The sequence below is a fragment of the Corticium candelabrum genome, chromosome 17 (genome assembly GCF_963422355.1).
Source record: "Corticium candelabrum chromosome 17, ooCorCand1.1, whole genome shotgun sequence".
Classification (NCBI taxonomy): Eukaryota; Metazoa; Porifera; class Homoscleromorpha; order Homosclerophorida; family Plakinidae; genus Corticium; species Corticium candelabrum.
In genome coordinates this window covers 5,129,493-5,151,992 of record NC_085101.1, presented here as the reverse complement: position 1 = coordinate 5,151,992, position 22,500 = coordinate 5,129,493, and the positions used below count along the sequence as shown (strand labels likewise).

Below are 22,500 nucleotides of genomic sequence, written 5' to 3'. Positions count from 1 at the left end.
GCTGAATCTGCAGAACAGAAATCAAAGGCGAGTACTTCAGGTTTGCCATGCACATGATGTGTTGAGTTTGTTGTTGTTGATGCTTGATGTTTGATCAGTGTTAGAAGCTTTGTTTGAACAACTTGCTGGAGGACATTTTGATCATCTGGAGCAGCTATTAGAAAATCTTCCAGATGTGAACTTGCAAGCCAAAGGCTGTAATCTCATACACATGGCAGTTGTTCATTATCGAGTTTGTTTAGTAATTAACTGTTGCTTCTGCTTTGGTTGTGAGTTTTTGTTTTGTTTTAGTTTGATGCTATTGTGTTGCTTCAACAGAAGGGAGCTAATTTCAATGTTCAAACATTTGATGGCAATACTCCATTACATTTAACTTGCCAATGGCCAGACAAACAACACGAGACATTACGAATACTGAGATTTCTGGTAACTAGTCAGGTTCAACTGGATATTAAGAATTCATCTGGAGAAACAGCACTTTTCCTGGCAGCAGGGTAGGGATTAATCATTTGTTTTCTTAGTTAAGAGTAGTAGTGCTCAGTGGGTATATTAAATGGATGGACAGACAAAAATATAGTAAACTACTGGTATTATTGCTGGTGAATGAATTAGAAGATTATTAAACTGTTGTGTTTGTCACTTTGTTTTCATTGTAGAGCTGGTCTTACTGATCACGTTTACTGTCTTCTTGATGCTGGAGCTGATCCTCGCCAAGGCAACAATCGAGGTCTTTTGCCATTACACATTGCATGCTCAAGGCCAGAGACAGTGCAGGTAGTGTGAAGAGAATTTAGTTTATGTGTACATGCATATGTATTGTATTTTACACAATTATTCTCTTATTCAGTTGTCTCACTTTCAAATAATTGTAGACTTTATGAAGAGAATAGATCATCTTGATCATGAATAATTTCTTGTCTCAAATAGTTCTCTGCATGCTGATATGTGTAGAAATTTTGCTAACGCATGTGCTTACTATTAATAATTTAATTTTTTTCAGCGCATTATTATCGATATTTAATGTGTGTGTGTGTGTGTGTGTGTGTGTGTGTGTGTGTGTGTGTGTGTGTGTGTGTGTGTGTGTGTGTGTGTGTGTGTGTGTGTGTGTGTGTGTGTGTGTGTGTGTGTGTGTGTGTGTGTGTGTGTGTGTGTGTGTGTGTGTGTGTGTGTGTGTGTGTGTGTGTGTGTGTGTGTGTGTGTGTGTGTGTGTGTGTGTGTGTGTGTGTGTGTGCGCGTGCGCGTGCGCGTGCGCGTGCGTGCGTGCGTGCGTGCGTGCGTGCGTGCGTGCGTGCATGCGTGCGTGCGTGCGTGTGTGTGTGTGTGCGTGTGTGTGTGTGTGTGTGTGTGTGTGCGTGCGTGTGTGTGCGTGCGTGTGTGTGTGTGCATGCGCATGCACGTGTGTGTGTGTGTGTGTGTGTGCGTGCGTGTGTGTGTGTGCATGCGCATGCACGTGTGTGTGTGTGTGTGTGTGTGTGTGTGTGTGTGTGTGTGCGTGCGTGCGTGCGTGCGTGCGTGCGTGCGTGCGTGCGTGCGTGCATGCGTGTGTGTATCGTATATTATGTTTTATGGTTAAATTTTTGGAAACTGTTGACATTATAGTGTGTGAAATATACTACACTGTCATTCACCGTGCTATCCAAGCTGCAGATAGAAAGGAATCTAATCTTTGTATCAGCAGTATGACACTCGTGTCCTTAACATTTTATGTGTATTGTAATTCTACACAGAACTTACATGTGAAGCTTGTGATTTAATAGTTGCAACTTAATCACGTAAATGAGTTGTCAACACTGTACAGGTCTTGATTTTATACAGTAGTAGAGGAGCATACTGTATGTATTGTTTGAAGCTATTGTTTTCAAGGATGCATTGCTGTATGTGTTAGAGATACTTAAGCGTTTACTCAAACTATGGTTTATTGACTGAACTTTGTTTATGTTGTTTAGTGTATTCGCTATTTGTTGGGGTTTGCTCGTGACACGGTGAACATTCCAGATTATGATGGATGGACATCACTCATGTATGCAGCAAAGACTGGATGTGCAGACGCTGTGCAGTCTTTACTGGCTTTCGAAGCTGAGGTCAACATTCAGGAGGTACAGAGAGTGAAATCAAGAGAGATTTATGTTACTTGCTTACAGCTGTACCAATATATGGCTAGATAAACCGTAGTTGATATTGAGGTTTTTAATGAAAATGCAGTCAATTATTTTGTTGATTTGCTGCTTTTAAGAAATTGAGTATCTTTAGGATAATATTCTAGAAATGTGTTTTTAGATTATCTAAAGACAATTTGCTGAGTTGTGTATAGTTTTAGTCAGTTATGCTGTCTGTGTATGTTGGTTTAGGGTGTTGAACTTGTTTGTTTTATTAGCCAAACAAGGGCTACACTGCTCTTTATCTTGCTGTGATTGCCAAGTCATTGGAAATTTGTCAGTTGTTGGTGGCTTCTGGTGCAAGACTGGATGTGATGTGTAGTTCCAAACATATTACACCATTTTACAGAGCAGCCATGAACAACAGTGTTAACATTTGTTTATTGTTTGCTGGTGAGTGTGATGTTATTATATTTACTTAGTTGCTGATGTATGTTTTGTGATTAAAGCACAAGGTGCTGACATATGGCAGAGAGATGTTCATGGAAACTCTCCACTGGATCTAATCGAATCTCCCAGATTGCGTAGACAAATTGAAGGTCTACATGTTTTAGAATCTGCAAGTTAAGTTTGCATTAGTTGTTCTTATCTAACAGAAGCATCACGATTAAAGGCACAGACAAGACCACGTATTCATGGTCAAACCTCAGAGGGAAGAGCAACAATCTCTACTGGTATGTGATTACTGTTTTGGTTTAGATGTTCTTTATGATTTTTTCTTATTAATGCATCTTATTTGTTTATGTAGTGATGAGTTGGTGTGCATTGGTCACTTCATTTGTGTGTGTCTGTGTGTGTGTGTGTGTGTGTGTGTGTGTGTGTGTGTGTGTGTCTGTGTGTGTGTGTGTCTGTGTGTGTGTGTGTGTGTGTGTGTGTGTCTGTGTGTGTGTGTGTGTGTGTCTGTGTGTGTGTGTGTGTGTGTGTGTGTGTCTGTGTGTGTGTGTGTGTGTGTGTCCGTGCGCACGTGCGTGCATGCGTGTGTGCATGCATGTGTGTTCTTCATTGGTGGTTTTATATGTTGTTTTGTTTTCTCATTTCTGGCAGTTGCCTTCAATATAAGTTTCAGTTTATTTGATGTATGTGGATGCCATTATTAGTAGATCACATTTTTTTGTTGTTGAAGGATTAAATGATTCGAAATTGCCAGGACGTGTAGTTCGAGTTGGAACTGATGTACATGTACCTGCACACTCAACAGATGATGATCTTACTCCTGACAACATTCACACAAGACCAATTCAATTCGTGAACAGTTCAGACAAACCCACATCTACAGCTCCAACTCCAAGCCATCAAGAAGTCATTGCTAATGTTTCCAGACAAAGGCTAGATGATGCTCCACATCAAATGCTACATCTGGAAGAGGCACCAGTGAGAGGCTCACAAGTAATTGATAATCCTGGAAATCTTCGTCCACCATCTGAGGCAGCAGCTTCATATGGAAGAATGCATTCTGGGTTAGATCAAAGTCAACTGTTCATTCAACAGCCAAGCAATCTGTTGCAGATTGCAGCAGCGCGGGCTACTTTAGCCATGCAGTCACATGGACATCAACACATGAGAAACATTAGATATCAAATGGACACTAGAAGACATCGACAGAAGAAACCATCTCCATCAGGTATCAGTGACATTACACATAATCAAGAAAATGTGTGGGAACAACTACCACAAGATCAGAAAACACAAACAGAAGCAATGTTAAATCGTATTGCAAGTAAAGTTGATCCAAGTATGTATTCTGACTTACCAAAATCTTCTAGTGGTGAATGTTATGCTATGAATGATGTGAGAATTCCTCCATCTGATGCAAATTTATATCAACAGTTTAATATGAAGCCTGGGGTTAATGATCAACTAAGCCCTGGAAATGATTCTATTGCCAATGGTGCTAATCTGATAAATCATATAGCTGACACACCACAAGCTGAAGCAGTAGAAAGTAATGACTTAAATTCAGAAGAAGTCAAAAGTTTTGTTGAGATCACTGAGGAAAAGAATGATCCTCTAAACATACCAAACAGTTACGAACCAGACAGAGTTGTGGTATCAGACAGAGATAACAACCAGTCATCAAGAGGGGACTATGTTCCCGCGTGGCAGCTGGCAAAGGACGAAGTGAAGACATCAAAGCTCATTGGCTCTGGAGGGTTCGGGGAGGTGTTTGAAGGAAAGTGTCGTGGCAAACAAGTTGCAGTGAAATTGATGAAGAACAGAGGAGGCGCATTACAAGACAAAATTGTCGAGACATTTTTTTCTGAAGTGGAAATTATGAGGTAAGATGATGCAACAACAATACTGTATGATAGGAAAGTATGAAGATACAAGCATGTATACAGCTGCATGACCAAGAGGTTGATTAATTAAACTAAGTAATGCATTAGGTCACACTGTGTTAAATTCTTGTGTCAGTTCAGCCAGTTAGAGACATTTGTAGTTATAGTTTTGGAGTGGCTACTATTTGGAGTGGCTGCTAAGGCAGTTGACGCCATATTTAGGAAACGTATTTGACGGGGACTTGGTCTTCGATGGAGAGACTCACTGTATGAGCGCCTAGGTAATTGGATGGTCAATGCATCAGTGAAGATTCGAACAGTACAAGCTTTATTGTTGAAATGGTCACTAGACTCTAGAAATGACCTAGTTAGAGGACTGTCGTGGAGAGTCTATAGAGATAAGTTGTCCTTTGTAGATGTGCGAACTAATTTTTTTGCCATCTCGCTGAAGGAATTACGTTCTCTGTTATATGCTTAGCTCTCTGTTTGTTTTTTAGGTGTCTATGTGTATGTGTGTGTGTTTGTATGTATATTTCTCTCATCTGTGAGAGGCTGTACCTGCTGGTACGAAGTGAAATATATTATTATTATTTATTATTATTTGTAGCACATGACACTTGGGTGGAGGGGGTGGGTGGGGTGGAGGGGGTGGGTGGGGTTGGAGGAGGTGGAGGGGGTTTGGTGGGGTTGGAGGAGGTGGAGGAGGTGTGGGTGGGGTTGGAGGAGGTGGAGGGTGTGTGGGTGGGGTTGGAGGAGGTGGAGGGTGTGTGGGTGTGGTGGGTGTGTGGGTGTGGTTGGAGGAGGTGGTGTGGGTGTGGGTGTGGGTGGTGGTGGTGGTGGTGGTGGTGATGATGATGATGGCGATGGACACAACAGAAAACCTGCACCAGGAGTATATTTAATTAAGTAGGTAAAGAGTGTGCTTAGTCCTAAACCACTCTCTCATCCTGGTATGCTGTGTATCCACTGTGGCCACAAGAGGCAATGAGCAGATAACATAACAGAATGCAGTGGCTTATACAGTGTACAGTGTATATAATCATGAGAATGAAACCATTAAAACACACAACCAGTCTAAGACCAAGTTTTTGCTTGTTTTACTCGGCAAGCTTACACGTATCCATATCTAGTAATGTGCAACTACTGTAGTTTCTTGTCTTTTCTGTTGAATATTGAAATTCAAATTCTTACTGTTTAGTAAACTGAAACATGAATATGTCACTGAATTTGTTGGTGCATGTTTTGATGAGGAACTATACTGCATCGTCACTGAACTGATGAGCAGGGGCAGCGTCTTCGATTTGCTCCATCAGAAACATACAAAGTTGCCTTGGCTAAGACGAGTTGCTATGGTGAGCCACAGGCATTCAGTTGGTCTTTATGACATGTGATTATTGTGTGTGGTAGACAAATGATGCAGCCAAAGGAATGACATACCTTCATCGTAAAAACGTTTTGCAGTGAGAATTTATTAGAAAATTTAAAATATATTATTTATTTATTTTATTTCTTTTATTTAGTCGTGATATGAAGTCCATGAATCTATTGGTAAGTTGCATAACAAATGTCTCATCTGCTTTTCTGTTAATTTTCCTTTGGTAGGTCAATCATGAGTGGACGGTAAAGATTGCAGATTTTGTAAGTCACGTGTGTTGTGATTTAATTAAAATACTATTTATTGATCCTTTAATACACGACGTCCATTGTTGTTTGTTCATTGTGTAGGTTGTTTTGCCTGCTCTTGCAACTGTGTGTGTGTGTGTGTGTGCGCGCACGCACGCGTGCGCATGCCAATTCAGTTTGTCGAAATTACTTTTGCTTGCACTAACATTTGATCTCTGTCCACAGGGCTTGACACGAATCAAGCAGCACACTCAAACGATGATGTCATCAACCAGAGGAACGCCAGCTGTAAGTCAACTTGACAATCACGTTATCACGTTTCACTGTGAGCTAACTTTGTATTACATGTGTCAGTATATGGCACCAGAGCTGCTGCACAATCAGAGAGTGTCTGAAAAGATTGACGTTTATGCATTCGGTATGGATGCTCAATATCAGATATCATTATATTACACACACACACACACACACACACACACACACACACACACACACACACACACACACACACACACACACACACACACACACACACACACACACACTCGTAGCTCTGTAGCGAGTAGATCACAGCTTCATCTACTAGTAATGTTGATAGGGAGCTACATTCTTCACGGTTTTATCAAAAAAATTGTCACACATTTTGTTCACATTTCCAGGTATCGTCATGAGTGAGATGGCGACTCGTCACATCCCGTTCGGAGATCAAAACATGAACCCACTCCAGCTGATGTTCGCTGTCTGCCAAGGCGCTCGGCCCAGTCTTCCCTCGCCAGAGAAGGCACCACTTGAGTACACTGACTTGGCACGCCAATGCTGGCACGAACAACCATATCAAAGACCAGATTTCTCGACTGTTGTCATACATCTAAATCATATTCACGAAATCTTAAATGATCCGTCTTCCCCGTTCTCGTGACTGTAAGTGTACAGTTTTTCATTACGCTTGTCCAGTGCTCAGCTTTCATATCATCATATTCTTTTATTTTAAGCATAGTCATGCTGCTTGCTTTCGTGTATATGAACGACAGACTATGTATGATTTTTGTGTGCTGGTGATATCCATTTAGCAACATTATGATGAGTTACAAGTTACAAACACGGTACACGCTGGTGTGTGTTTATGACGTGCCTTGCAGAGTAACGACGATCGATCGTGGACCTAGAATGAAATGAGATTGTGGTGTTGTGATTATTATGTGTGGCTGATCTTGGAGTTTACCTGCATGGTCTCGATGTTCACAGAGCCATATACCTGCACATAGAAAGAGAAAGATTTAGAGTTGTAGTTTGTATACATGGATGATGCTTTGTTGTGTAGTGAGATAGTTGTTAGTGTATTGTGTAATCAGACAGGAGATTGGGTTGAATGTGTGTCATGTAATCTGTCCATCTTGCTAACTAAAGGTTCTTGTCACATATTACTGTGGGACTTTGGTTGAGTCTGTTGGGACTATTAGAGTGTATGAGCTTGTAATATTGATCTCATCTGTCTGTCTGTCAATACATTAGGTATTTTCAAACATGGAAGTATGATACATCACTGCAAAGCACGTAACTAAAGTTCAATACTAACAACCTAAAACTTGCAAACTACAGAAAAAGGCTATACTCTGTCTGTCTGTTTGTCTGTCTGTCTGTCTGTCTGTCTATCTCTTGGCCTATTCCATGATCCATCCATCCATCTGTGTGTCTGTTTCTTTGCTGTCTGTCCAACTGTTTGTCATTACATTAGTAGGCCTGAGCAAGTAGGAATGTATACCTTATCAAACAGGATACTGTATGCTAATACATGATGACTAGTTTGCATTACATTACCTAGAAAATTATGCAAATTTAAAATGTCCTCGTCTTTTCTGATTTTCACAAAAAATGTAATACAAAACAGTCACATGTTTGACTGTCTGTCCTTCGACCATGTTATGAGTTTATACAAACCTTGCCAAGTTCCTAAATTCAGTTTCCCATCTGTAATAGGAACAGTGACTTCTGCTCCAACAAGAGCAGTCTTCACATGAGCTGGCTGACACAGCAAACAAAAACATCAATACAAATGAGTGGATGTAAATAGTACAGTACAAGACACTTACCATATCATCAGGTCCTGAGGGAAACGAGTACAGTAGATGCAACATCTGAGTCAGACATTAGACAGCATGTGTTATGTCTTACCTTCCAGTGTATGCTTGTATGGGGCATTCTACAAAACAAACAAAAAATACATAATAATTAATTAAACATAATTTATAATTCAAAGCAGTTAGGATAATGGAATTTTCACTGTTTCAAGGGACGTTACTTGATTTCAAGAGTTGATACAATTTCAAGAGGTTGAACATCATTACAAAGGTTTAGTGGGTTTAATAAATTAAGGGATATCCATGTGCACATAAACATCAACAACCTCATGATGAGAACTCTGTGATGTCAAAACTGAAATTTATCATTAAAGCCCATTGTGTTGTGCCCCCTCTACAGACATTCCCTCCAAACAAGAAATGAAACTCATTATATATATATATATATATATATATATATATATATATATATATACACGTGTATGTGTGTAAAAAAATATATATCGAGTATTTACCTCAGGAGCAATTCGATTGAGCATCATTTCCATGTCGGTTCTGTATCGACAATTCAATCTGTAGTCATAGCAGCACACTACATGGTGCATTCACTCACCGAACAGATGAATCCCAACACTGGACAAACAAACATACAGACAATATTAGAATTAGTGAGTCTTATTGAGACGAAATTATATTATGCTTTCAACCTCGTTCAAAGATATACTTGCAGACGTGTGTTTGACTATAGAAAGTATTGGCTGTTACACATGATTGTAGCAACAATGTTGCAAGATCTCACGCAAAATATGAGCTAGACCGATCTTAAACTTCTTAAGCTCAGGAATGCGAGATATCTCGTCTGTAATAATATGCACGCCTCTGCGTTTGGCAGCAATAGTGAGAACAACTTGATGCCACAGACTTGAGCCTGACATTGCAACCGAAAATACGGGACTTCACATGGTGGGTGTGGCATACTAAAGTTGAGAGAAATTTGTTGATTCTGATAAAAATGTTGCGCTTTCGGGCCGGGAATAACACCTGTCGCCATTTTCTCAATCTCTGCAGTCGTAGGATTATGCCGTCAGTAGGTGGGTTCCCATTACTGATTGTGAGGTTACGTTTGTGTCAATTCTGTTGTTGTAGCTTCTTATTCAGACGCAAAGGCAGCTCCAGAGAAGTTAGAGGTTTTTGTAGATGGCAAGTCTGTGCTTGTAAATCCAGGAACAACAGTTCTTCAAGTGAAATTTTTTCAAGTTTTGTGATTGGACGGATTTGATTGCTGGTTTTTAGGCTTGTGCTATGGTTGGCGTTGAAATACCGCGTTTCTGTTATCATGATCGGTTGTCTATTGCCGGGAATTGTAGAATGTGTCTTGTAGAAGTCGAGAAATCAGCGAAAGTAAGTCAACAGAGTCTTTCATGCATGTGTAATAGTTGGGCGTGTTAGTAACGTAAGAATGTTGGGAGGAGCTAGAGTATTGTAGACACGTTGCGCGATTATGTAAACGTTAGTCCGAGACAATAGACTCTTGGTGTGTTATGGCCATCCCGTCAAGTAGCAGGAGCCATTCGAGAGACGTGCTGTGGGCAACCTGTTACAAGTGGTGACAGGAGTGTAGACAGAGACAGGAGCTACGTTTAGTTCTGAAGCGGCGGGAGTTCATTCGCCAGGCGTTACTACGGCTCGCTGTCACACGCGCCAGGTGTTAGCACGCAAGTGGATTTGTAAGTACTGTACGTTATCGTTTCTTTCGTGATTGTATGGCTCAACAACGGGAGGAGGGACAGCAAGCAGTCCAGCAGGCTCAGCTCCTACAACGTGTAGTATCTGTTCCAGAGAAATTTGAGGATGGAGATGTTGAGATGTGGGTGGAGCGTTTCGATCTTACTGCGACGGCAAATGGTTGGGACGCTGACATGAAACTACGGTTCTTACCGACTCTTCTGAAGGGAAGGGCGTATGCTGTCTATCGACAGATGACGGCGGAGCAGAAAGGAAACTATGCGGAGCTTACGACCCATCTCAAGCGCGTGTTTTTGCCTACTACGATTGAGAGTCGTCGTCTCGCACGTCGACAATTTATGTCTCGCTGTTGGAAGTTGTCTGAGGCACTGGAGGTGTATGCGCAAGATTTGGAGACTCTTTTGATGAAGGCGATGCCAAATTTGGCAGCAGAGCTGCGTGACCAGCAGTTGATGGATCGCTTCGTCGAAGGTTTGATCGACAACGCACCGTCCGTTGCCGGTGAGTTGGACCTACACCCTGAGGCGAGTTTTCAGGCGGCGGTGATCAGAGCACACGAATTGATGTTGTTAGAGCGGAGGAAACTCGGAAAGCGGACGGATGGTCAAGTTCGAGCGATTGCAGATCATGCGAGTATTGATGTGAGCTTGGCGGAACGGCTGGATCGGATTGAGCAAGCGTTGCAGTCGGTGAGTGTAGTCGGTGCGTCCGTCACTCCAGATTCCAAGCGTGTAGTTCCCATGCGGCAGCAGCAACAAAAGGCGGGACGTCGCTGTTTTGCTTGTGGTGGCGAAGAACATCTCCGCAGCAATTGTAAACAAGTTACAATCGGACCATGTTTTGTTTGCCATGAGACTGGGCACTTAGCTCGTGATTGCCCTCAACGGATGCAGCAATCAGCAGCAGGACGAAGATTCACGTTGCCTCATCAATCAGAGGGTAGAAGTCAGTCTACAGCAGCAGGTGTTGTGAGAGGGCGTGGTCAACGTAGTCAAGTGAATGTTGTTGCAGGTGTAACGGAGACGTCATTGATGCTCAATCTTGAGCTAAACCACAACAATGCTTCTTGCTTAGTAGACACAGGAGCAGTAGTCTCTATTGTTCCTGACCACATGGTAGACCAAACAGCAATGTCATCTTTTCCTTCAGGTCAAGAACCCAAGTTGACAACAGTAACAGGAGATCCATTGGAAGTGATTGGACAAGTGAGCATAGAGGTGAAAATAGGCCACTGGCATACCATGCACAAGTTTGTTGTGGTACAATTTGACACTTGTCCTATAATTGGGTCAGATTTTCTGCTAGACCATGGAATGATCCTGGATTTGGCTCAAAAACGCTTAGAGTGGAGCGGAGGTGTAGCTGAGCTTTCCACACCACTACGACGATCAAAATTTAGTGTGGTGCTGGATGAACACTTGGAGGGAGCAGGAGAACGAATAATTGCTAAAGCTAAAGTTGTTCATGAAGGAACTGGCAGTGTAGAGCCTGGAACTTGGCTAATGGAGCCAGATACCCTATTTATTGAGAGAACAGGAGTACATGTTGCTCGAGCTTTAGTAGAAGTGAAGCAACAGGGTGATGAAACCATACCAGTTGAACTATTAATCCTGGATGGCCCAAGACGATTGTGGAAGGGCACAAGGCTAGGCGAACTGTGCGATGTTGATGTGAAGTCTATTGCAGCTTGTGGACTGAGTGAGGGTCCGGAGAAAAAGGCACCAGAAACACTGAATGCAGAATTCTTAAAGCAATTTGATTGGTCGGATTCAGCTCTGAGTCCTGAGGAAAGCCTCACATTACATCAGTTGTTGAGTGGTTATGAAAATCTGTTTTCGAAGGGACCACATGACATGGGTAGAACTCAAGTTGCCACTCACATGATACCAACTGGTTCAGCCAGACCAGTTCGTCAGTTGCCAAGACGAGTACCACATACCGTTCGACCAGTAGTAGAAGAACAGGTTGACCAGATGTTGGCAGAAGGTGTCATACGACCGTCATCAAGTGCATGGGCGTCACCTGTTGTTCTTGTAAAGAAGAGGCAGGACGGTAAGCATCGATTCTGTGTAGATTACAGAAAATTAAATACAGTCACAAGTCGGGATTCTTACCCTTTGCCCAGAGTTGATGACAACCTTGATGCTCTTGGAGGTGCAAAATACTTCAGCACTCTTGACTTAGCCAGCGGTTATTGGCAAGTTCTTGTTGACGAAAAGGATCGACACAAGACTGCCTTCATATGCCATCGAGGTCTTTTTGAGTTTAATGTAATGTCATTTGGGCTTACCAATGCACCTGGAACTTTCCAACGGCTGATGGACTTAGTTCTTTCTGGCATACAAGGCGTGGCTTGTCTTGTTTACCTCGATGATGTGCTTGTCTTCTCAAAGTCCTTTGATAGTCATCTTGAGCGGCTTACCAATGTACTTCAATGCTTGTGGAAAGCTGGACTAAAGCTTCGCCCAGAAAAATGCCATTTTGCGAAAAGTTTGGTGGAATATTTAGGCCACGTGGTGTCAAAGGATGGGTTGAAACCGGCAGAGCGGAATCTAATGGCTGTAAGGGACTTTCCAGTTCCTCGAGATGTGGCAGCTGTTCGACACTTCCTAGGTTTGGCAGGGTATTACCGCAGGTTTATTTCAGGATTCTCAGTGATGGCTGCTCCATTGTTTCGATTGCTTGAACGCAATAGTCGTTTTGAGTGGACAGTCGCATGCAATGAAGCCTTTGAATGTCTGAGATCATGTTTGGTGAGTGATCCTATTGTGGCTTTTCCAGATTTGAGTCCTGAAGCAAAACCTTTTCAATTGGCTACCGATGCGTCTGATTGTGGTATAGGAGCAGTGCTATCTCAATGCCAAAACGGAGTAGAGCGTGTTATTGGGTATGCAAGTCGTACTTTGAGGAAGCCTGAGCGAAACTACTCTACTATTGAAAAAGAGGCACTAGCAATTGTGTGGGCAGTGTCATATTTCAGGCCATATCTCTATGGTAACCAGTTTGTGTTAACAACTGATCACAAACCGTTGTCTTGGTTGAAGTCTTTCAAAGAGCCTAAGGGGCGCATTGCTAGATGGATAATGCAGTTAGAGGAATACAACTGGCAAATTCAACACCAACCTGGTCGTGAGAATGTTAATGCAGATGCTTTGTCTCGAGATCATCCAGTTCAGAGTACAGAGGAGCAGGGAGAGTTTGAGTGTCCAGAAAGCATGTTCCCACCTAGTTTTCAAGATGACCTCAGAAGACAAAGTAAGCCAGTTTCTAGTGTTGGAATAACCAGATCTGCCCAAGAGTTACGACAATTGCAAGAAGCCGATCCCTTACTCTCACTAGTGATGAATGATTTTCCTAGGAGGAGGCAGGTGCCAACACAATGGGCAAAGAATCGACGCTGGTTGGCATTAAAGAAGATTTGGCCTCAACTACAAATGGAAGATGGAGTACTCTACCGAGTAGGGGCAAGGCAGGAATGTCATCGAAGTCAAAAGCGGTTGGTGTTACCAAATGCTTTGGTTGCTGAGGTCTTAGAACACTGCCATGACAAAAGCGGACATTTTGGGCTTGAAAAGACTTTGGAGAAAATTACTACAAGGTTTTGGTGGCCAGAGTACACTCTACAAGCAACTGAGTGGGTAAAGAGTTGCCATGCTTGTCAGGCAAAGAATAGAGCACACGCAAGAGCGTCTGCGCCAATGCAATCCATCCCTATTGGCCAACCATTTGAGATGTGGGGAATGGACTTTGTCGGCCCACTTCCCTTGTCGTCGGGAGGAAATCGGTATCTCCTTGTAGTCAGCGATTATTTCACAAAATGGGCAGAGGCGATTCCTCTCCCTGACCAGAAGGCGTCAACAACTGCACGAGCGTTAGTCAATACGGTAATATTGAGATTTGGAATGCCGCTGACTATCCATAGCGATCAAGGAAGAAATTTTGAAAGTACGGTCATCAAGGAGGTATGTAACCTCCTAGGCATAACAAGAACAAGGACAACACCCTACCATCCACAAGGAGATGGGTTGGTGGAAAGGCTCAATCGAACATTGATTAATGCTTTGTCGAAGTATGTAGGGCCCGACCAGACTGACTGGGATGATTGGATTTCCCTAGTAGTATTCGCCTATAACACTTCAAAGCACATGTCGACTGGTATCACTCCTTTTGAGTTGTGCTTTGGTCGGCTAGTTCGATTACCGGTGGAAGCCAGTATTTCCTCTTTGCCAGAGATAGAATTAGCAACTAATTACGCAAAGAAGTTAGCTGAAACAATGGCACAGACTAAAGAAATTGTTGACCAGGAGATCACAGCGTCTCAAGCTCGACAGCAGACAGGCTACAATCGTCACCACGCAACAAAAAGTCATGGTTTCAAAGAAAAGCAGTGGGTTTTACTGCATCACCAGGCGGTAAAAAGAGGACTGTCTCCCAAATTAAGTGCAAAATTTTGAGGTCCATATGAAATCGTGAAGGTGATTGACCATGCACCGAATGTTATCATACAGCTAGTGGGGAAAGGTAGGAGAGGTCAAAAACGAGTGCATGTGAACCGTTTAAAACCCTGTTATAGACAAGGATTTTATCAAGGAGAGGTAGCCAAGAATAGACATTCTGAAGATCAAGATCTGACGTTAGAAGAGCCTGTGCAGCCGTTCAACGACAGGAATGTGAAAACTCGGAACAAGATCACAAGATCCACATCTAAGAAGAACAGAAGAGTATCAATGGAAGAAGAACAAGTGTATGCTGAAGAAGTTTATCAAATTCCTGTACAACCACCAGTACAGCCACTTCAACAGCTTGCAGAAGGACGCCCAAGGAGACAAGTAATGTTACCCAGACGATTGGCGGACTTTGATTTGACTTGACAGTCCTTGGTGATTGATTTTGTTTGTGTTCATTTTCTTGAAGTACTGTAGTCAAGGAAGTAAGGGGGGAAGAGTGTAATAGTTGGGCATGTTAGTAACGTAAGAATGTTGGGAGGAGCTAGAGTATTGTAGACACGTTGCGCGATTATGTAAACGTTAGTCCGAGACAATAGACTCTTGGTGTGTTACGGCCATCCCGTCAAGTAGCAGGAGCCATTCGAGAGACGTGCTGTGGGCAACCTGTTACACATGTCACTAGACTATTGTATGAGAGGGATGCATCATATCAATGCACTAGACTATTGTATTGGAGGGATGCATCTCACAATACATTAGACGTTGGAGGGATGCGTCTCTCAATACATTAGACTATTGTATTCGAGAGATCCATCTCACAATACACTAAACTATTGTATTGGAGGGATGCATCTCACAATACACTAGACTATTGTATTGGAGGGATGCATCTCATAATACACTAGACTTTTGTATTGAAGGGATGCATCTCACACTACACTAGACTATTGCATTGGAGGGATGCATCTCTTAATACACTAGACAATTGTATTGGAGGGATGCATCTCACAATACACTAGACTATTGTATTGGAGTGATGCATCTTACAATACACTAGACTATTGCATTCGAGGGATCCATCTCACAATACACTAGACTATTGTATTGGAGGGATGCATCTCTTAATACACTAGACAATTGTATTGGAGGGATGCATCTCACAATACACTAGACTATTGTATTGGAGGGATGCATCTCAATACACTAGACTATTGTATTGGAGGGATACATCTCACAATACACTAGACTATTGTATTGGAGGGATGCATCTCTCAATACACTAGACAATTGTATTGGAGGGATGCATCTCACAATACACTAGACTATTGTATTGGAGTGATGCATCTTACAATACACTAGACTATTGCATTCGAGGGATCCATCTCACAATACACTAAATTATTGTATTGGAGGGATGCATCTCACAATACACTAAACTATTGTATTGGAGGGATGCATCTCACAATACACGGTTTAGACCCATTTATTGAAATAAACAGGGAGCAACTAGCTAGTACCAGGCCAACGCACGTAACAATAGTGCGGTACCAAAAATATACAAGCTAGTCTGGGGCTCTATAATCTCTTGTACTGCCCCTCATAATGCATGCGCAAAAGACTAAGTACACGAAACATCAAACTAAATAAGTAAACAACAATAAGTTATAATACAGTTACTTCATATTTCTCATTATCCATATCCTGTGTGACTCTTCAATAGAACAAGTGATGATTGAAGATATTAAACATTTACATTCCTTGGTTGTTGCTTTAAGGATTTGAAGAAAATGGTCCAGTCCATGATGATCAATGATACCCCTTGAACCAATAGAGATGTTTATTTGCTGGCAATTATAACTTGATCTTATCTCTTCGACCAGTTCAGTGTATCTATCACACTTGCGTTGGTTTGCTGACTGAAAGTTTGTTTCATAGCACACCTTCAGTTCAATTATATAGACTCTGTTGGTTCTTTCATTCCAAAAATAATGTCAGGTCTTAACCTTGAATTAATAATGTGTGAAGGGAAGGGCACATCACTACATTCAAGGTCAGCATAGATAATATTTTCTTTGGGCAATTTCAACCTTGCCATAGTGTACAATATTCTCAGTATAAAGTCATGACGATGAGTATATAGACCTTTATTCAAAAGAACTGGACAATTGTTTAAGACGTGTAGTAAGGTCTGCCTTTTTCCACAATTAGGGCATTGATCAGAAGACCTCCTCTTCCAAAGTGTAAGATTAGCATTTGTGGATAGAGTCTCTGACACAGCATTTAGAATAAAAGATAATTTATAAGAGGATAGTTGACAGACAACTTTTGACCAAGAATGACAGTATTTATCATCAAGTCTGCTGGAGGGATTGGAGGGATGCATCTCATAATACACTAGACTATTGTATTGGAGGGATGCATCTCACAATACACTAGACTATTGTATTGGAGGGATGCATCTCTCAATACACTAGACTATTGTATTGGAGGGATGCATTTCCATTTATTACTCACATTTGTCATTACTGTTTTTCTTATGTTTAGCCTGTTGCTGCTTGTGCTATGCCTGTATTGAAAGGCTGGAACATAAAAACAGACTCTCCAATGACAAAGAAAGCTCGCGAAGGCGTAATGGAATTCCTCCTTGTTAATCATCCACTGGACTGTCCAATCTGTGACCAAGGAGGAGAGTGTGACTTACAAGATCAGTCAATGACATTCGGAAACGATCGCACAAGATTTGAAGACAACCAGTTTTCAGGAAAGAGGCAAGTGGCTGTGGTACAGACCGTATATCCTCATGTACCTGACCCTCACACGTCCTACTGTACATCCGACTTTCATTGTCCTGCAGATATGATGTCAGTCGTCTAACCTGAGTTATGTAGTGACGCTGCAGCATGCTAGCAACAAAAGAAAATGCAACTTCCAAGAAACCTAAGTTTGTAGTGATTACAATAGATCAGCAAGTGAAGACTCTTTTATTAACAGTTGGAGACAACGTTTCATACTTCCATGACACAAAACCATGAGGTTGAGAAGATGCTTTGTGTATCTGTTCCTTTCACGTCTTTCACTTTCACTTTGATATCTGCTGACCACAGGGAGTCGGATAAGCAAGGACACACTGTACTTTATGTGTCTAAAACAAACAACAAATGTGTTGTGGATTTGTATGCTAACCGTCCACATATTAGTTAAACTTGTTTCTTTTTGTTTTAGAGCTGTTGAGGACAAGAACATCGGGCCCCTTATTAAGACGATAATGACTCGGTGTATTCACTGCACTCGATGCATAAGGTATGATGTACAAACCGTATAGATTCAAAACGTAGACCCAGAGAGAGCTAGAGCTGATACTCATGAGTCAATGTCATAAACTGTAACTGTAGCTGTGGGTTTCATTAGTTAATTTCCATACTGATAGAAATGACACATAGAAATGGCACATGTTAGCTCTGTGTACAGATTTGCGAATGAGGTGGCTGGAGTAGAAGATCTTGGAACAACCGGCAGAGGTGGAGACATGCAGGTCAGACGTCAAACTCAAATTGTTACACACACAAACACGCGCGCGCGAGGTATGTGAACGTACTCTTGAGTGAACTTTGCAGGTTGGAACGTATGTTGAAAAAATGTTTCAATCTGAACTATCAGGCAACGTCATAGGTCTGTAATGACATTGCCATTGATTACCAGACTCTCATATTGACTCTTTCAGATCTTTGTCCTGTTGGTGCTCTTACGTCAAAGCCGTATGCATTTACAGCACGTCCATGGGAGCTAAGGTAGAGCACATGTGTGTTGTATTTGTGTTGTGATTTGCTGCTGGTGTGTGTCGCTGTGGAGGTTGATTTGTTTGAGTTTGGGTTGGTTTAGGCGAGTCGATTCTATTGATGTGTTGGATGCTGTTGGGAGTAATATATCTGTGAACACGAGAAGTGGAGAAGTGATGAGAATCTTGCCACGAATGAATGAGGCAATGATAATTTGCTTTGGTAGGCAGACAGACGGATGAACGAACAGACAGACAGACAGACAGACAGACAGACAGACGTACGGACAGACAGACAGACGTACATACGGACAGACAGACACAGACACAGACAGACAGACACACGTAAGTACAGACAGATGGACACATAGACATACAGACACATAGACACAGACAGACAGACAGGCACACACACACACACACACACACACACACACACACACACACACACACACACACACACACACACATTCGACATTCTCTGTAATCTCACTCAGACTGAAACGGAATTGAAATAAAACAAACAGCCAGCCAGACAAATGGCCAGACAGGAGGTGGACAGACAGACAGACAGACAGACAGAAAGGTGCAGAACTAGGCACACAGTTAAACAATCTACATTTGTTGAATTTAGGATATCAATGAAGAATGGATCTCTGACAAGACACGATTTGCTTACGACGGATTGAAACGCCAGAGGCTAACGACACCAATGATGAAGAACATTGAAGGCAAACTGGTGCCGTGTACGTGGGAAGAAGCTCTTCTCACTATTGCCGACAAGGCAAGAACGAGCCAATTGCAGTGTAACCTGTTTGTTTGTTTACTTGTTTCTGTTTTTGTTTGTTTGTTGGTTGGTTTGCTTGTTTATGGTTTTATTTGTTTGTTTGTTTGCTTGCTTCTGTTTGTAGGTTTTGCTTGTTTATGTTTATGTCTGTTTGTTTGTTTGCTTGTTTTTGTTTTTGCTTGTTTATGTTTATCTTTGTTTATTGCTTGTTTATGTTTTGTTTGTTGGTTGGTTTGCTTGTTTGTGTTTGTATTTGTTTGTTTGATGGTTTGCTTGTTTACATTTTTGTTTGTTTGTTTGTTGTATTGGTTGGTACTTGTCTTTGTATGTACCTGTTTATTCCTTTGTTTGTCTGTCCATCTATACTCAGTTTGGCTGTTGTTCCTCTATTCGTCTGTATAGTAGAGTCTCTACCCAAGAAACACACATTTCAGTATCAGCATTCCTTTCTTGTGTACATGTACTGTATTCATCCATCAGTCATCATTATCTTCGAATGTGTTTGTGTCTGTATTAGATGGATGCAGTAAATGGTCAGGAAATGGCTGCTGTTGCAGGTGGCCTTGTGGACGTTGAGGTTTCAAACCGTTTGTCTCGTCTTGTACCCACTTAGTTTATATTAATTAATTATTTATTGATGTAGTCGTTGGTAGCTCTAAAGGATTTATTTAATCGTTATTCATGTGAAAATCTCTTCACTGAAGAAAGCTACCCTTTCAGTGGTGCAGGGTGAGGTGACTGCTTGCCATTTGAAATACTTTGAAATTATCGTTGTTGTGTCCAGTGCTGACTTGCGATCGAGTTACATTATGAACAGTGGAATTGCTGGCATTGAGGTGAGACCGAGTGTTGAGTTGGATGTTGTGTTTGTGTTTGTGTGTGTGTGTGTGTGTGTGTGTGTGTGTGTGTGTGTGTGTGTGTGTGTGTGTGTTGTATGTTGTTAATATCAATCTGACAACAGGATGCTGATGTTCTTCTATTGGTTGGTACAAACCCACGATTTGAGGCTCCTCTTGTAAATGCAAGGATCAGAAAGAGGTACGACAAGTTACATGTCAATCAGAAAAGTGACATACACATACAGTTACCATAAAACACACATTGATGTATCTACTATTGACAAGTAAAGTTTTTTCATTTTGTTTAGTTTGTCCCTCTAACTTATATAAAGAATAAAAAATTAAAATAAATAATTAAAAATTAATAAATAAAAAATAGAAAATAAAATCAATCAATATATAGAAAAATTATAAATATTAAAAATAAATAAATAGAAAAAATAATAATAATCAATAAATAAAAAAATCAATAAAAAATGAAAATAAATAAAATAAAAATCACTAATAAAAACAGAAAAATTAAAAATCAATGAAAAAATCAATAATTAAAATTAAAAAATAATAAAATTAACAAATAAAAAAATAAATAAAAACAATAGTAATAAATTACTAAATAAATAAAAAATTCAGTAAATAAAAAAATATAAAATATAATCAAAAACAGTCAGACATGTGATTTACAGTTGGATTCATAACGATCTGAGAATTGTCATGGTTGGCGGTCAGGTCGACTTAACATACACATACGAGGTACGTCTTTGTACTCAATCACTTTCTCATCATGTGTGAAATACATATAAACATCCGTTTGTGTTTGCACAGCATCTTGGTGAGTCTTCTTCATTGTTGAACGACATTGTTAATGGCAAGCATTCATTCAGTAAGGTACGATGTGATCAACATTGTGCTCATTTGACGTCTAATTAGTGGGTGATAGCAGATCACTGAAGCAATCAATTGTATTTGTTCGTTTGATTATATTTGTTTGTTTGTTTATATTTGTTTGTTTATATTTGTTTGTTTATATTTATATATTTATTCATACAGTGGGTAAATCCCACCGCTCTACATCCACTGCTAAATCTAATCTATCATTTAATATTCTAGCATTAAACTGCCAAAGACGAACAGATAATTGTTCTAACAAGCTACTAAACGCTTGAGTAAATGAAGTCTAGTTTTTGTCATCGTTTTAGAGGCAATTATTCTTAGTGTAGCTAAACTAGCAGGTGTCCAAGAATCAAACATTTCAACTATCAAAGGGTAGAAACATCCGTTTGCAGCTTCCACGTCCGCCTGATGATGAGCATCTTTTTCTTCCCCTTCAGCAAATGCAGCAGCTTCAGCCAAAGTTGAAGATGGTATAATGTACGAAGGCTGCATGGTATTCCAAATGGAAACATCAAAATAAGCAGGCTTGCCGTTTGTGAAATTGGGATGATAGACTTTCCCAGGACGATTGAAAGAAGTGCTACTGCAACACTCCTCAACGCGTGAACCTGCATCATCAACAAGTAACGTGTGATAGACAATGTCTCGAATAGCATTATGACATCTGGATCGTAGAGAGTCATGACCACACTCAAGGAGATGATCTCCAAATGAATCAATTGTATGTCCACGCATACAACGTATAGCCTCGGGAAAATCTGGAAAGATAGGAATTCCCAGCCAGCGTTTGACTGCAATCACAAATTCATGCGAAGCCATAGCGAGGCCTAACTTAGGTTCGGAATTGCGCGAAACCAGGCTGCGGCATGAATCGATGATACGGTGTTTAGGCAAGCATTATCTCAAAGGCTGCGAGATTCCTTGAAGACGGAACACTCTATCTGTGACTGTAGAGACTTCTGAGACATAGATGACAAGTCTGTAGTAACCTCCTTATGAAAATCAGCAAAAATGTTCCTAAAATGACTGTGAGCTTCATCTTCTCCAGGTATGTATCCAGAAAGTGAGGCATCAGATGTTGTTGTGGTTGTAAAGTAGGTTGTACCAAATGTCTCAACATAGTTGGAGTAACAAAAATGAAATTGTCGGATCGAATTGCAACTGGAAATGAAAGCTGCTGGTGCAGTTGTTTTTGCTTCTCTGAAATTAAGACCTCCCAAACGCATGGGTAAAATCGCCTGTTGCCATGCATGATTAGGTAAAGAAGCATGTATCAATATTTGTGAATTGTTGAGATCAGATAAACGACTTTGCAATTGAAGAACACACGTTTGCTAATAAACTCATCAAAAAAGTGATCAGACCCAATTATTGGAGAACCAAGAAGTTCTGCTCTACTTTGTTTATATTTGTTTGTTTGTTTATATTTGTTTGTTTGTTTATATTTGTTTGTTTAAATTTGTTTGTTTATATTTGTTTGTCTGTGTTTCAGGAGTTTGCAAATGCCAAGCGGCCGTTGGTAATCGTTGGCAGCAGCTCACTACAAAGCACAGACGGTGCCGCTTTGCTCTCACTAGCGACGATGCTAGCAAACCAGCATGCTGCAGCTAGTGAAAGTGGTTGGCGTGTTTTGAACGTGCTGCATAGGGTGGCTAGTCAAGTGGGTGCTCTGGATGTTGGATATAAGGCAGGGATTGGGGGTCTCTCCAGTACAAAGTTGCTGTATCTTCTTGGGGCGGTGAGTAGATGCTACAGTTTGGATTAGTTTGTTTGTCGTTTGGTTTACATGTTGTTTTGTTTGTTTGTTGTGTGTTTGCTTATTAGTCTGTCAGTGTGTCTGTCCAGTCTGTCGTTTGCTTTACGCATTGTTTGTTTGTTTGT

General features: G+C 41.1%; 4 protein-coding genes across 4 annotated transcripts in view; 2 read left to right on the top strand and 2 right to left on the bottom strand.

Annotated features, from left to right (window-relative positions):
• The window catches only part of LOC134193448 (uncharacterized), a 9,674-nt gene extending 2,696 nt beyond the window's left edge, over nt 1–6,978 (top strand). The window contains exons 4-19 of the mRNA XM_062662281.1: nt 2–40; nt 99–232; nt 292–494; nt 657–774; nt 1,947–2,096; nt 2,375–2,549; nt 2,606–2,695; nt 2,753–2,830; nt 3,280–4,432; nt 5,631–5,784; nt 5,840–5,892; nt 5,953–5,980; nt 6,035–6,070; nt 6,281–6,343; nt 6,410–6,473; nt 6,715–6,978. Of these exons, the coding sequence (XP_062518265.1) occupies nt 2–40; nt 99–232; nt 292–494; nt 657–774; nt 1,947–2,096; nt 2,375–2,549; nt 2,606–2,695; nt 2,753–2,830; nt 3,280–4,432; nt 5,631–5,784; nt 5,840–5,892; nt 5,953–5,980; nt 6,035–6,070; nt 6,281–6,343; nt 6,410–6,473; nt 6,715–6,974 (2,798 nt within the window). The 3' untranslated portion in view covers nt 6,975–6,978. The remainder of the gene's footprint in view (nt 1; nt 41–98; nt 233–291; nt 495–656; nt 775–1,946; nt 2,097–2,374; nt 2,550–2,605; nt 2,696–2,752; nt 2,831–3,279; nt 4,433–5,630; nt 5,785–5,839; nt 5,893–5,952; nt 5,981–6,034; nt 6,071–6,280; nt 6,344–6,409; nt 6,474–6,714) is intronic.
• Nucleotides 6,979–6,998: 20 nt separating this feature from the next.
• LOC134193449 (UPF0047 protein YjbQ-like) lies at nt 6,999–9,070 on the bottom strand. Its single transcript, XM_062662282.1, has 9 exons — nt 8,933–9,070; nt 8,841–8,875; nt 8,747–8,766; nt 8,649–8,688; nt 8,228–8,255; nt 8,146–8,159; nt 7,994–8,078; nt 7,278–7,310; nt 6,999–7,217 (listed from the first exon to the last, which is right to left on the bottom strand). The coding sequence occupies exons 1-9, from the start codon at nt 9,066–9,068 to the stop codon at nt 7,177–7,179; spliced, it is 432 nt and encodes a 143-aa protein (XP_062518266.1). The 5' UTR covers nt 9,069–9,070; the 3' UTR covers nt 6,999–7,176.
• A 30-nt stretch (nt 9,071–9,100) lies between these two features.
• The window catches only part of LOC134193446 (NADH-ubiquinone oxidoreductase 75 kDa subunit, mitochondrial-like), a 14,529-nt gene continuing 1,129 nt past the window's right edge, over nt 9,101–22,500 (top strand). The window contains exons 1-17 of the mRNA XM_062662279.1: nt 9,101–9,224; nt 9,280–9,374; nt 9,427–9,534; nt 16,872–17,095; nt 17,550–17,627; nt 17,796–17,859; nt 17,942–17,996; nt 18,049–18,115; nt 18,207–18,306; nt 18,737–18,886; nt 19,407–19,466; nt 19,533–19,618; nt 19,674–19,725; nt 19,851–19,927; nt 20,412–20,478; nt 20,551–20,613; nt 22,112–22,357. Of these exons, the coding sequence (XP_062518263.1) occupies nt 9,146–9,224; nt 9,280–9,374; nt 9,427–9,534; nt 16,872–17,095; nt 17,550–17,627; nt 17,796–17,859; nt 17,942–17,996; nt 18,049–18,115; nt 18,207–18,306; nt 18,737–18,886; nt 19,407–19,466; nt 19,533–19,618; nt 19,674–19,725; nt 19,851–19,927; nt 20,412–20,478; nt 20,551–20,613; nt 22,112–22,357 (1,671 nt within the window). The 5' untranslated portion in view covers nt 9,101–9,145. The remainder of the gene's footprint in view (nt 9,225–9,279; nt 9,375–9,426; nt 9,535–16,871; nt 17,096–17,549; nt 17,628–17,795; nt 17,860–17,941; nt 17,997–18,048; nt 18,116–18,206; nt 18,307–18,736; nt 18,887–19,406; nt 19,467–19,532; nt 19,619–19,673; nt 19,726–19,850; nt 19,928–20,411; nt 20,479–20,550; nt 20,614–22,111; nt 22,358–22,500) is intronic.
• On the bottom strand, nt 20,632–22,080 carry LOC134193447 (uncharacterized). The gene has a single exon (XM_062662280.1). It carries the CDS (start codon nt 21,436–21,438, stop codon nt 20,869–20,871), a length of 570 nt encoding a protein of 189 aa, XP_062518264.1. The 5' UTR covers nt 21,439–22,080; the 3' UTR covers nt 20,632–20,868.

Excerpts from the sequence above, each read along its gene's own strand:
- LOC134193449 (XM_062662282.1), bottom strand. The coding sequence starts at position 9,068 with ATGTCAGGCTCAAGTCTGTGGCATCAAGTTGTTCTCACTATTGCTGCC. Across the intron at positions 8,876-8,932 it reads CGGTCTAGCTCATATTTTGC|TCAAACACACGTCTGCAAGT; the intron begins GTGAGATCTTGC and ends TACTTTCTATAG. Across the intron at positions 7,218-7,277 it reads TGAACATCGAGACCATGCAG|GTCCACGATCGATCGTCGTT; the intron begins GTAAACTCCAAG and ends ATTTCATTCTAG.
- LOC134193447 (XM_062662280.1), bottom strand. The coding sequence starts at position 21,438 with ATGGCTTCGCATGAATTTGTGATTGCAGTCAAACGCTGGCTGGGAATT.